This window comes from Mauremys mutica, chromosome 23 (assembly GCF_020497125.1).
Source record: "Mauremys mutica isolate MM-2020 ecotype Southern chromosome 23, ASM2049712v1, whole genome shotgun sequence".
Classification (NCBI taxonomy): domain Eukaryota; kingdom Metazoa; phylum Chordata; order Testudines; family Geoemydidae; genus Mauremys; species Mauremys mutica.
This window is the reverse complement of record NC_059094.1, coordinates 13,845,646-13,858,395: the sequence shown is the minus strand read 5'-3', so window position 1 is coordinate 13,858,395 and position 12,750 is coordinate 13,845,646. Positions and strand designations below refer to the sequence as shown.

The 12,750-nt window shown below is 52.1% G+C and overlaps 1 protein-coding gene across 1 annotated transcript; it reads left to right on the top strand.

The window, feature by feature from the left end:
* Window positions 1-287: 287 nt before the first annotated feature.
* On the top strand, window positions 288-12,328 carry LOC123355298 (sodium-dependent phosphate transport protein 3-like). Its single transcript, XM_044997627.1, is given in 14 exon segments — window positions 288-831; window positions 1,187-1,351; window positions 1,354-1,373; window positions 2,741-2,898; window positions 3,948-4,153; window positions 4,493-4,726; window positions 4,997-5,084; window positions 5,506-5,592; window positions 6,504-6,622; window positions 7,745-7,906; window positions 8,278-8,410; window positions 8,499-8,646; window positions 9,085-9,175; window positions 9,742-12,328. Coding segments are annotated over 13 exon segments (1,680 nt in total). The 5' UTR covers window positions 288-831; window positions 1,187-1,249; the 3' UTR covers window positions 9,874-12,328.
* The last annotated feature ends 422 nt before the right edge of the window (window positions 12,329-12,750 follow it).

Genomic DNA, 12,750 nt, shown 5'->3' with positions numbered 1-12,750 from the left:
GCAATGGGGGTGATAGAGCCATGGAGGGGGCTGCAGGGGCAGTGGGAGCCAGTGGGGTGATAGAGCCATGGGGGGAGGGGGCTGCAGAGGCCACAGGGGATCATGGGAGGAAAGGGGAGATGATGGGGCCATGGGGGAGGGTCTGCAGGGATGGAGGGGCAATGGGGGTGATAGAGCCATGGAGGGGGCTGCAGGGGCAGTGGGAGCCAGTGGGGTGATAGAGCCATGGAGGAAGGGGGGGCTGCAGAAGTCACCAGGGATGATATGGGGAGATGGGGCATGATAGAGCCGTGGGGCGAGGGGGCTGCAGTGACCATGGGGGCAGGGGCTGTCCTCAGTGTGATTTGACAGCAAGATAAGGGGAAGTGCCTTTGGATTTCAGAGTGCTGTATCACCAGGAGAAGAGGGGCAGGCCAGTTCCAGGGTGAATAGACACATACCCACACCCCTGAGACTGTTCAGCCCCTGCCCAAGCGAGGGCACATACAGATGAGTAAAAAACGCCGTTGAGGGATTGCTGGGATTCCAGCCCTAATGCAGACCAGGCCCCTCGTCCAATTGCATGTCCCTGCCCAACCCCAACACTATCTCCCCTTCTGTAAGAGTCTGAATCCCCTATTGATTTAGACACGTTTATTAAAAATGCCTCTCCCTGGCTGCCAGTGCCAGAAACAGGCTAGCAGCCAGTCAGCTGCAAGAGGGAACTTCTTGTGCATCATAAGTTGGGTGATTGATTGGGTTCCAGTCAGCTACATCTGAACAAATACACTAGCAGCCCTGGGGTTGCTTGAGACCAGCATGTGGCCAGCAGAGTCCCTGTTAGTCATCACAGTAAGTAGCTATGACTGAATGCATGCAGTTCTAAATGAAGGTCCCATTTTCACATAGTCTGTTTTCACACATAAAGGCTACTTATATGTGTGTAGACAGGAAGAGTTCTAGGAGAACCCAAGATTGGCCAACAAATTTAGCTGTAAAGTACCACAATGGTAGGCAGAGACAGCCTCCCTCTGTGGCCTTGGGCATCTCACTTAATTTCTCCACTAAATCTGGGATAATAGGTACCCCATAGGGCTGTTCTGGGTCTTAACTAATGGTGGCAAAACACTGTTTCATCATCACGGTTTTTAGCCATCCATCTCCAATTTACTAATAGTTTAAATCTAAAATGATTTTTAAAAACCAGGTGTCAGTGGCCTACTAAGGAGTTAAATAGCACAGCTGGTGTTTGCCAAACTTATTTTGTCACATGGCTTGCCTCTCACGTGACTCACTCTTTGTTCCCAATCTGAATTCGTGGCATCCCTGCCGGAATGAGTTCTCACACCCTGTATTGAAAAACAAGAGGAGGGGACTCTGCTTCTGCTTCATCTGTGAGTTGATTGTTGGATTTGATTGCTAGAGAAGTTGCAGTTCATTCAGAAAATCAGTGCCAATCTGCTTCCCTTTGGGGTGGGGGGAAGCTGCCTAGTTATGTAGTTGTATGTTGGAATATAGGTGGAATTTTAGTTTGGGAGGGTTCTCTTTGTCACTGCAATTCTCCGCTCCTAGCACATCTTATCTACAGGGATCCTAGTTTTCCCTGATGAAAAAAACCAAAACTCTCTGATAAAAAACCATAAAAATCTGTGCTTTTCCGCTATTAAAATGAACTACTTAACTTTAGCTTCTCCAGCCACGAGATATATATATATATCTATATATAGGTATCAGTTGAACACAATGTTTTATTGATATATTTACAATATTTTAGCTGACAAATTGAGCCTTGCGGCCCAGGGCTGACAGCCAGAGTCCTGCCCACTCTCCTGATTATCCAATTTTTTGATTACCCGATTTGGCCCCAGGCTCAATTAGATCTAGGGTGACCAGATGTCCTGATTTTATAGGGACAGTCCTGATATTTGAGGCTTTTTCTTATATAGGCTCCTATTACCCCCCACCCCAGTCCCGATTTTTCACTATCTGGTCACCCTAATTAGACCAGATAATTGGGGTTCCCACTGTATATGTTTTTATTTTTTCACAAAATGTAAAAGATAAAGATTCTCTGTTAAAACACATAGTCCATATCTTTTTCTGTGGCAAATGGATTTCTAGGATCCCTGCTTATTGGGGGGAGGCATAGCTCAGTGGTTTGAGCATTGGCCTGCTAAACCTACAGTTGTGAGTTCAATCCTTGAGGGGGCCATTTAGGGATCTGGGGCAAAAATCTGTCTGGGGGATTGATCCTGCTTTGGGCAGGGGGTTGGACTAGATACCTCCTGAGGTCCCTTCCAACCCTGATATTCTATGATTCTATCTCTATATGTCAAAGAATGTTTTGGCTTGGCAGCTGCCCTCTGGAACAAGCATTAGTTTACAGTATACAGAGTGAGGGTAGATTGTGGGTGCAGGGGGAGGCTATTCTCTGAGCAGTGAGGCATATCTGCAGTAAGGAATAGCATCCAGCCATGCTGAAAATAGGGCTCTCTATCCCACTGGGCGGCTGTGACAATCAAAGGCAAAAATAGGAAGGACCACAGAAGACTGGGCCTAGAAGTTTTTATATCATTGTAAATCGCATTGTTCTTAAAATGTGTCCCATTTGCACTAGATGGGTAGTATGCATATTCCACAATCCTGCAGCGGTCCCACAATGGGGCTTATTGCATTGTAGGAAGAACTACAGGCGGTTTGTAGAGAGGAGATGGTCCCCATGCCTTTGGTTCACTAATGTCTAAGACTCTTCATGTTCCAGAAGTTGTGGAGACGCTCCCGGGAGGAGGACTAGGTGTCAGCTTTGCTTACAGGAGAGAATGCAGCAAAGCGCTGAGAATGCCAAGGCAGAGGACTGCCCAGAGTCAGATCAGGAAGATGCTGCCCCTCTGCTCAACCAGCAGTTGTCACTTGGGAAAGGTAAATCTACTCGAGGGTAACGAGAGGTGTGATGTAGTGCTCTGAACATGGGACTGGGACCCAGGAACTTCCGAGTTCTAATTCTGGCTCTGACTCTTGGGCAAGTCACTTCCCCTCTCTATGCCTCAGTTTCCCCCCTGTATAATGGGGATGGTAAAGCTCCCAAGGGGCTTGTGAGGATTAATTAGTGCTGGTAAAGTGGATTATTAGTGTGGGAGGGACCCTCTCCTGAAAGGACAGGGTCCCCTCTGTGCTCAGGAATGTGTGTGCTCCCTCCTGAGCTGCTCTTGGGTTTCTTCAGGAGCTGGGTAGATAAAGTAGGGCTGCCAGATCAGTGCCAAACGGAAAAGAGGATGGCTGGGACTTGGGCCAGTTCTCAGCACTGACCCTGAAGTAATTCTCTACTTCAACAAGAGTCCTGGCCCTGACCTGGCCGGCCTGCTCTGGAGACAGCAAAGGGGAAATTCTCTCCCACCTCCCTGGCTGGGGGATGTGTGTGTAACGATGCTGGGTGACTGCCGAGTGAGCTTTCAGGAGGTTTTGGGCTGGACAGAGATGCCCTGGGGTAATGCTGTGTGGGCAGTGGGGTCTGGACGGTTCTGTCCAAGGTGTAAGACTCTGAGGAGAATGGTTTGTGGTTGAAATAAGACTGTTGGTGCTACCTGGAGACATCGGCGCGGGAAGTAGGGGTGCCCAGATTTTGCTCTGCTGCTGGCCCGGGGTCCCGCTTGGCCACCAGCCCCAGGTCCCGGCTGCTGGCCCCACACCTGGGGCTCCGCACCCGCCCTTAGCTGTGGCCCCAGCCTTCACCTCCTTACCCTGTCCATGTCCCCGCCTCCCAGAGCCACAGCCCTGCTCCCGGCCCCAGCTCTAGGGGGCGGTGAGGGCGTGGACAGGCGTAAGAGGGGTGCGGCTCAGCACCCCCACTCCAAAAACTGTTCCAGCGCCTCTGCCTGGAGATCCCTCACAGCCAGGGGTGAGGGGGCACCTCCAGGGTTAGTCTGCAGCCCACCTGACCGTCTCTGGCTTGTGGTTGTTCTCCACCCCAGGCCTCTGCTCAGCTCGCTACAGCCTGGCTCTGGTCCTGCACTTCTCCCTCTTCATGGTGTATTCGCTCCGGGTCAATCTCAGTATCGCCATCGTAGCCATGACGAACGGCACCAACCCGGGCCGGCTGCCCAACATCTCCACGGACGTGTGTCCCAATCGCTCCCACGCTCAGCCCAACGGCTCCCACCGAGAATTCGCCCAAGACGTAAGTGTAAAGGCAGGGCCAGATCCTTTCACCAGCAACGTGGCTCTACCCCTTGGCTTTGCACTAGGGACCAACTCGGCAGCAATGAGGCGCTGTTTAGAGAGGAGCTTTGGGGCTGTATCCTCTGCACACGTGCTTAAACGAAGGCGCCAGTGTAATTAGGAGAGCGCTGGTCACCTGACTGGTGACAGGTCTGTGCATACAAGCCACTTACCCCTTCCTGGAGGAGTCCAGGCCTGTGAGAATAGTTCTCCCTTGGGCTGGGTTTTAAAGCTGCTGCAGGGACACGCCTCGGTTTTGTCTCCCCCTTTTGACGCAAGCACATTCTGTCTCCTCCAGGCTCCCGTGTACGACTGGAGCGCTAAGACCCAGGGCGTCATCCTCAGTGCCTTCTTCTACGGCTACCTCTTCACCCAGCCCCTCGGCGGATACTGGTCGGGAATGTTCGGAGGGAAGCTAGTGTTGGGCTGCGGGCTGCTCTCGACCTCGGCACTCACCCTTCTCGCGCCGCTGGCAGCGAGCCTGGGAGCAGCGTACCTCATTGGGCTGCAGGCACTGCTGGGCATGGCAGAGGTAGGGCCTTCCCCTTCGAGCTCGTGACGCTCAGCGGCTTTGGGTTTATGTGTGCAGCACCCTCTGGGTGCATGGCATTGCAGAAGAAGTTAACAAGTCAGGACTCCGCCCCAAAGAGCTTACAAGCAAGGGATGATGACAAACCGAAGTAGGGGGAAATGGTGGAGCAAGGGTCATAGTGGTGAAAGATCATGAGGTCTGCTAATGCTTTCCCCAGGTATCGCTCCCACTCCCCTCTGTGCTCACGCACGCCTGTGTTTTCCTTGGCAGGGGGTGATATTTCCAGCCCAATACACGCTCTGGGCAAAATGGGCTCCCCCCTTGGAACGCAGCAGGCTCATGAACCTCGCTGAAGCTGGTAAGGGATAGTGACGCTCTTTGCTGCCAAACCAACTTTCCCTGTAGTCCCAGCCCCCCCGCCCTCCTGTGTAAAGCAGAGCTCTCCTGATGCCGGCTTTTCTTCCGCCACACTCCAGACAAGCGGCTTCACTTACGAGTTGGAGAAACCTGGAGGTTCTAGACCAAAGGTCCTTCATGAAGAAACGTTGGCTGCACATCCCTCTCTACTGCTATTTCTCCCTTTCCTACACAATATTCCACTCTCCTCCTCCTTTATCGCCTCTTCCTTCTCCTCCACCCTTTCTTCTCAGTTCTGGCTTGATAGGGCAGGAAGAGTTACTATAGGATGGTGTGGGGTGAGCACTGGGAAGCCCAGTCATCTTCTGTGGCCACCACTGTATCACCCCCTCGCTCTGAACTCCTCTTCATCTGCTCCTAAGGATGCACTTTTGGGACCTTTGTCACCTTCCCTGCGGCTGGGATCATCTGCCAGTACCTGGGGTGGCCTTACATCTTCTTCATCTTCGGTGAGTAGCTGTGGTTTCCATTGTAGCAGATTCATTGGCAAGTTAAGCCATACAAGAGCGAAGCATACAAAGGTTTTCTCATTGCCTCGATGTGAGGAGTCGGGGCTCTCAATCCAGTTCCTAATATAGAAATGTCCCCCTTCAGAGAGACCACCATCACGATTGGCACCTCCAGCCAGAAGGGCTGGCCTTCCCTCTTTCTCCTTCAGCTCATGATGGAGGTCTGTTGGCTGGGCGGTGTGGAGGAGGCTCGTGTTGCTGCTGCCCGAGTTGTGTCTACTCGGTGGATGAGAGCTCTCAGGGCTGTCGGGCTGGCATCTTTCATTTTAAACTCTAAGAGTAGAGGCATCAATAAGGTACAAAAATGTGTTAGTCGGCAGAGCCCCTCAAGCTGCCTTGAACAGGAAGGAGTGTTCCACCACCTCAGTGGTCTCTGCTCTCTGTCTATGGTGTTTGCAATGCACCATCACTGTCATATTGAGGGGTCTGTGACTGGGCAGATTTCCCACTCCCCCCTCAACACAGCACACACATATAGAGGGGCAGTGCCCCAAATTCACACCCTGTCCAGCACTTCCTTCATTTTCACACTAAGGAAAGCCAGACATGAACCACAGCCTGAGCTGTTTGGTGTTAAGGCAAAAACTCCTGCCTCAACTGCCTAATTCCTCCTTCCCCCAAGAGGCGGGGAACAAACCCTTTTATACCGTGGATTGGCATCAAAGGACCCCACCTGGTCTGTCTGCCAGCATGAGTCAGCAGAACAAACCTGCCCCTCCCTTCAAGACCCTCACACCTGAGTCTGTCACAGAGCTGCAGTGTCTTGCTTGCCCATCTCTGTTGGTATCTACCTGCCTGTGCTGCCATAAGATCTGAGACAGAAGCCATTGAACTGTTCCCCTTCTCCATAGGTGGCATTGGCTGCGTTTGGTGTGTGTTCTGGTTCCTTCTCGTCTATGAAGATCCTGCACGTCACCCTCGTATTAGTGCTGGCGAGAAGGAGTACATTGTGTCATCACTGGCCAACCAGGTTCTTTGAAAGCCTTTTAACTCTGACCTAGTTTTCCCTGTATTCCCACCTTTGAACAGAGCTTGGGACAATGAGCCCGTCTTCAGGGTTCCACTGGGTGTGTTATTTACAGAGCAGTGCAAATGTCTGTGGCAGAAGAGGGCCCTGCGCCACGGCGCTTACAGATTAGTTCAGACACAGGTATAGAGGATACATCAGAGAAGAGATCAATGGGAAGGGGCCAAAGTCAGGGCCAGGGAGGAGATTGGCCTGCCTGTGGTTCATGAAACGTGTATTTTAAGGAGGAATTTTTCAAAGCCAAAGGAGGTCTCTTGGCATATGAACTGGGGGAGGCAGCTCCATGTGATGGGAGACTGGAAGCCATGTGGGAGGAGATGGAGCTTGGGAGAAACAGAAGGAGCAGTGGGAGGAGTCAGAGGCAATGGGAGATGCAGGCCGGGGCTGGGTTGTGCGGGAAGTCTGAGTTGAGGGCAAGGAGCTTGAATTTGAGGCAGAGGGGTCTGAGGAGGAGGGTGATGGTAAGAACTGTAGGAGGAAGGTTCCCTAAGCCGTGGTGTGTTGGACTAAGTGCCGGAGTGCGCCCTGGAAGGGGAGGCTGCACAGGTGAGCTGAGAGATGCCCAAGGCACGGCTAGAGTGTCAGCTGCAGGGATGAAAAGGGACCAGGATTTGTCAGGGAGCTGGATGTGAGGGGAGAAGAGGGCAGAGAGGGTCAAGGGAGCCGCAGGATGAGCTGGATCACGGACTGTCACAGGAGGGGAATGGGTCTCAGAGGAAGGACGAGAAGTTTTGATATATTGAGCAAAATTCAGCCCTGACATTAGCCTGTACAACTCCACCGACTGCACCTGGAGCCCAGCGTTCTTACGTGAGCACAGTGCTGAGGCCTCTTGGACTTGAGGTGTCTGTGGCAGGTCTGGGAAATGTCAGATATGAGACTGCCCAACTGGGAGAGTTGCGGGGTTACAGGGGGATCCAGGAGTCAACACAGAGCAGGCAGCTAAAACTCTGGGAGGGGGTGGCGAGGCCAGGGAGAGAATAGACCACGTGCCTAAGGGACATTGACAGAGCCAGGAGGAAAAGGAATCCACAAAAGGGGCACTAACTGGTGCGTTTATTCAAGGGCAGCTCTCACGGACGCTCCCTTCCACTCCTGGCCATGATGAAATCGCTGCCTCTTTGGGCCATCGCAGTTGCCTATTTCTGCAATGACTGGCTGTTCTACATGCTGCTGACGTCAATGCCAACGTACATGAACGAGGTGCTCCACTTTGACATCAGAGAGGTGAGCTCTGCCGTGGTGCCCCATCGCTCACCGCCGGGCCGGTCTGTCTCCCTGTTATCCACAGGGATAAAAGTTAATGCTAACCAATTCCAGAAGGCCTCTTAAACCTCAGGCTTCAGGGCTTAGGCCAGTTTATGACTACTAGGGGTGGGGAGGTTCCTTTTACCTTCCTCCAAAGCAGCTGGTTGGTGCTAGCTGCTGTCAGAGACAGGATACGGGGCTAGATGAACCTCAGGTCCAATCCAGTCTGGCAGTCCCTACGATCCTGACATTTCCAGCCCCTCTGAGCACATCCAGCCAGATCTGGTGTTGGTGGGGTCCCTCTCGCTGCTCTGTGCAGAATGGTGAGTCTCTTACCCTTCTCTCTACAGAATGGGCTTCTCTCTGCACTTCCTTACATGGGGAACTGGCTGGGTACCATCGTGTCGGGGCTGCTGGCAGACTTCCTCCTGTCCAAGCACATGTTCAGCACAGCAACGGTTCGGAAGCTCTTCTCGGTGCTGGGTAAGGGACAGGTGCTTCCTGCCTCCAGGTTCTTTCAACAAACCTTTGCCCGGTCAGCCACGTAACCCACGTCCCCTTCTCTCCTTAGGGATGCTGCTCCCAGCTGTCTCCTTGGTGGCCGTGTCCTACGTCGGCTGCGATTACACAGCAGCCGTGGTCTTTCTGACGTTGTCCGTGACTGTAATCAGCATGTGCGGGGCTGGCTTCAACATTAACCAGCTCGACATTGCTCCCAGGTGAGACCACCAGACCTTCCTCCTATCTCCTGCTCCGATTGGCTCCAGGGCCCAACATGTTAGGCCATATCATGTCCATCACCCCAGCCCTCAACTACTTCAGCTGCCTTTTGCTTCTTCTCTCCTGGATCTTCTGCAGCTGGTGGCATCTGAAGCCAGACGGGCAAAACCAAGGCACAGAAGAGCAGGCTCAGAGCCACTTATAGCAGTGGGTAAAGGCTCTTACTGTCTGTCAAGGGGACAGGCAGTGACCAAGCTGAGAAGCCACTGCTAGCTGATGGACTCTGTTACGTGTATAACAAGTTTATTGCGGTGGCACCTGCTCTCTTTGAAGCTCTCCAGGAGGTTGGGGGAGAGGGAATTGAAACCTAATTTTCTCTCTTCTTGCAAGTCCCTCTTTGCCTTGCTCAGGAGATTTTTCCCTTCCCTTCTCCCCAGATACGCTGGGTTTCTGCTGGGAGTCACAAACACCTTTGGAACAGTCTCAGGAATAATTGCTCCCACCGCAGTTGGATTCCTCACCAGCCAGGTAAATCAGGGCTTCTCTGGATGGCTGTATTGGAGGCTCTTTCTCCTAACACACAAATATTCAGAAAAGAAAGTGGCATTGATTAGAGCAGATTGGCCCAAGAATGGTTTCTGTGCACTGAATCAAAACATAGCCCTGGCTAAGCTCTCGAAACCCCAGGAGACTGGCTTCAGGTGGGGACTAACAACTCACGTGTGTTAGGCAGCATCCACATTGCCAAATGTGTCCAACAAGTATCTAAGTCATGGAGAAGAAGCTCTTATGATCCAAGAAGTAAGGACTCCTCCCAACATGGGCTTCCAACCTGGATCTACTTACAGATGGCGGGGGGCGGGAGACTGCTGGAGAATGGGACAATAGGGACAGCTTGATACCAGTGATGACAGAGCTGCTTGAATTCAGCGTAGCAAGCAAGGAATTCCCAAGCAGAATCTGAGGAGTTAGATCTACAGCTAGACAGGGAACTGGTACAGCAAGTCTTTAGCTGAGTGAAAGCCTCAAGAGTTCTCCTGTGGCCATAAGAGGGAATGGAGATACTAATTACCCCTTGTTTGGTACCTCCCCAGGACCTCCTGACTGGCTGGAGGAATGTCTTCTTCGTGTCAGCGGCCCTCAATCTCTTTGGCCTGCTGTTCTATGTAACCTTTGGCAGTGGAACTATCCAGGACTGGGCTAGAGAGGACACTGCTCTCGAATGAAATGCCACGGCATGCTGCCGGGAGAAGAATATGTAACCAAGGCAGGAGGTGGAAAACACCCTACTGAACATAGATTAGTCAAGTAATCCCACTTCTCGTTCCAGCACTGGACACCCGAATAACAGGAGCCATTTGTTTTCCCAGCCTGCCCACCCAACTCTTGAATCTGTGCCCTTTTCTCATGTCCTTCCTCAGTCTTCGCTTGACCCAAAGCACCATTGGAATGCATGTGTGTGCACAATAGATTTGGGAGGTAGTGTGTCCTAGTGGATAAATCAGTGGCTTGCAGCTCAGACCTGGGTTCTGTTCCCAGCTCTGCCTCTGGCCTGCTGAGTGACCTTGGGGAAGTTACTGTCCCTCTCTGTGCCTCAGTTTCCCCCATCTGTAAAATGGGGCTTCCTCTGTAGAGTGCTTTGAGATCAGTTGATGAAAAGTGCTGGGTATCATTAGGCACGATGATTATACTCACTGTAATTGGTATATGTGGGTGCCTGAGTTCCAGTCTGGGGGAGGGTGAAGGCTCTGGCTTCAGGCTCTGGCCAGGTTAATAGGGAATGTACAGAAGTGAGGTATTTTAGAGTGTGACTAGCCATAATGGGCCATCCAGCGGAAGAGGTGGGAGTTGAGGAGCATTCATGTATTTGACCAAAAATTGGATGGTCCTGTGCAATCTAGCAGGCCCTGGCTAAGGACATCAAGCACTACTGGAATAACAGCTGCTAGGTCCTTGTTCAGTGATTATACCAGCTGGGCTTGCCCAGCCGATCTGTAACAGCTACAAGGGGTTGTAGCAGGGGGAATGCCCCTTTAAGGGCTCGGGGGTGTGGGGCAAGTCAGCCCTCTTCAGTTCCAGGTGTGGGAGGGACTCAAAAGGAGGAAAGCCTAGCAGCTGAGGTCTGGGACTGACCGGGCCTGCCAGAGGCCCTTGGCTGGAAGGTAGATCGGGAGCTGGGGTTAGACTGGCTGTTCCTGCTGGGACCCCACCTATAAAAAGCCAAAGATTCTTTTGCTGCTGTTTTTGGATGAAGCCGAAGGGGCTCGGTAGGAAGGCCGGGTCACATCTACAGCAGGAGAAGGCCAAAGACCTTGTGGGGAAATCAAGGCAAAGTGATGCCCCACTCCCTCAGGAGGGGTGCTCTGCAATGGTGAGTCTTGTCCAGGGGACTCTTACGCTGTCTTCTGCTAAATGAAGCACTCCTGGATTAGCCGCCTGCACTTTGCGGGGGTGAAGGGGGGAGGCGGAAATGTTGATAACCCTGCCCCTAGAAGGGAGAATACGTGACAGTCTGTGTCAAGAGGTCAGGCCTAGCTCAGTTAGCTGATCGCTGCAGACGAGTATCTGGTTTCCCCGTGCCTCACTCTGAGAACACCGCCTCATACACGGCCTTCAGACCCGGTTTGACGCTTAATCTCTGCTTTTTCTAGACTTACTTAGCCCAGCACAGTTGAGTGACGGCTTGTAGCAAAAGCGGCAGTTTAAGATTCATCGGGAAGTTACAATTAGATTGGAGCTGGGGTGAGTGACTGAATTTCCCTTTTCAAAAGAGCTGGTTTTGGTTTTTGAAACCAAGCAGGGAACGTCGATTTCAAAAAAATAAAACCCGGAAGAGAATTTAAAGGCTTCACTTGTCCCCTTCCATAGAGGCGTTTGAGTAGGTTGCTAGACTGCTCAGGGCATGAGGGAGCCTGGAGGTTTCTTCTAGTTTTACAATCCCTTTGCTGGAGTTCCAGCCAAATTCATGTTTAGCTCCCTGGCTTGGAATTCCGACTTCTCGTTTCTGTAGTTCGGACGTGAGCCCTGGAAATAAAGTTCAGATTTTATTTACACCAGAAATGGTTAGCCAGATTGTCATGGAAATGTTTTATTCACACCAAAAAGGTCAGGAAACCCCACACGTCCAGCCCAAACCCCAGTGTGAAAGTCCCATTCCCCGTGGATGCTCTTCCAGTGTGTGTTTTACTGCTCATGAGCCAGTGCTGGATAAGCGAGTCCAGACAGAGCTGTGATCAGACAGCTTTGAGCACTCGCTGTTGTTGGTACCTCTGAGCAAGCTGGCAAGTGGAGAAGTAGCAGGAAAATTCACTTCTCAGTAGCCTTCACTGCCGACTTTGTGACCTTGGCAGGATCACCAACCTTCTTGACAGCCTTGTCTGCCTCACGTCCTGATCAGCAAAGCGACCTGCCAGAAGAGGAACGCCGTTGGACTGGATGGGCGTTCTATGTCATGCACTGCAGGGTTTGGAATAACAGCTTGAAGTGTTTTGCTCCCCATGCTATGGAAACTTTGAGGTTTGAGGGGGCCATCTGAAAAGTTATTTGCAGAAGTAGATGGAGGAATGATCCCTTACTGCAGTGTTTCCCAAACTTGGGACGTCGCTTGTGTAGGGAAAGCCCCTGGCGGGGCGGGCCGGTTTGTTTACCTGCCGCGTCCGCAGGTCCGGCCGATCGCAGCTCCCACTGGCCATGTTTGCTGCTCCAGGCCAATGGGAGCTGCTGGAAGCGACACGGGCCGAGGGACGTACTGGCCGCCGCTTCCAGCAGCTCCCATTGGCCTGGAGCAGCAAAACCTGCGGACACGGCAAGTAAACAAACCGGGCCGGCCCGCCAGGGGCTTTCCCTACACAAGTGATGTCCCAAGTTTCGGAAACACTGCCTTACTGGTTACCTTCCCCTGCACTAGAAACAGGAAATCTTTGCATTCCTACAGCTAAATACTAGTATTAAAGTTTTGAAAAAGAGAAAATAATCAAGAGATTTTTACTAAGAGGTGGGTACTCTGAGAAACTCTCCACACACGTGGGCTTGCCAGGGGTCATCGGAACGAAGGCAGCATCTCCAGTCTCACATCATGAGTGAGTTGTGGTTAAATTCATATT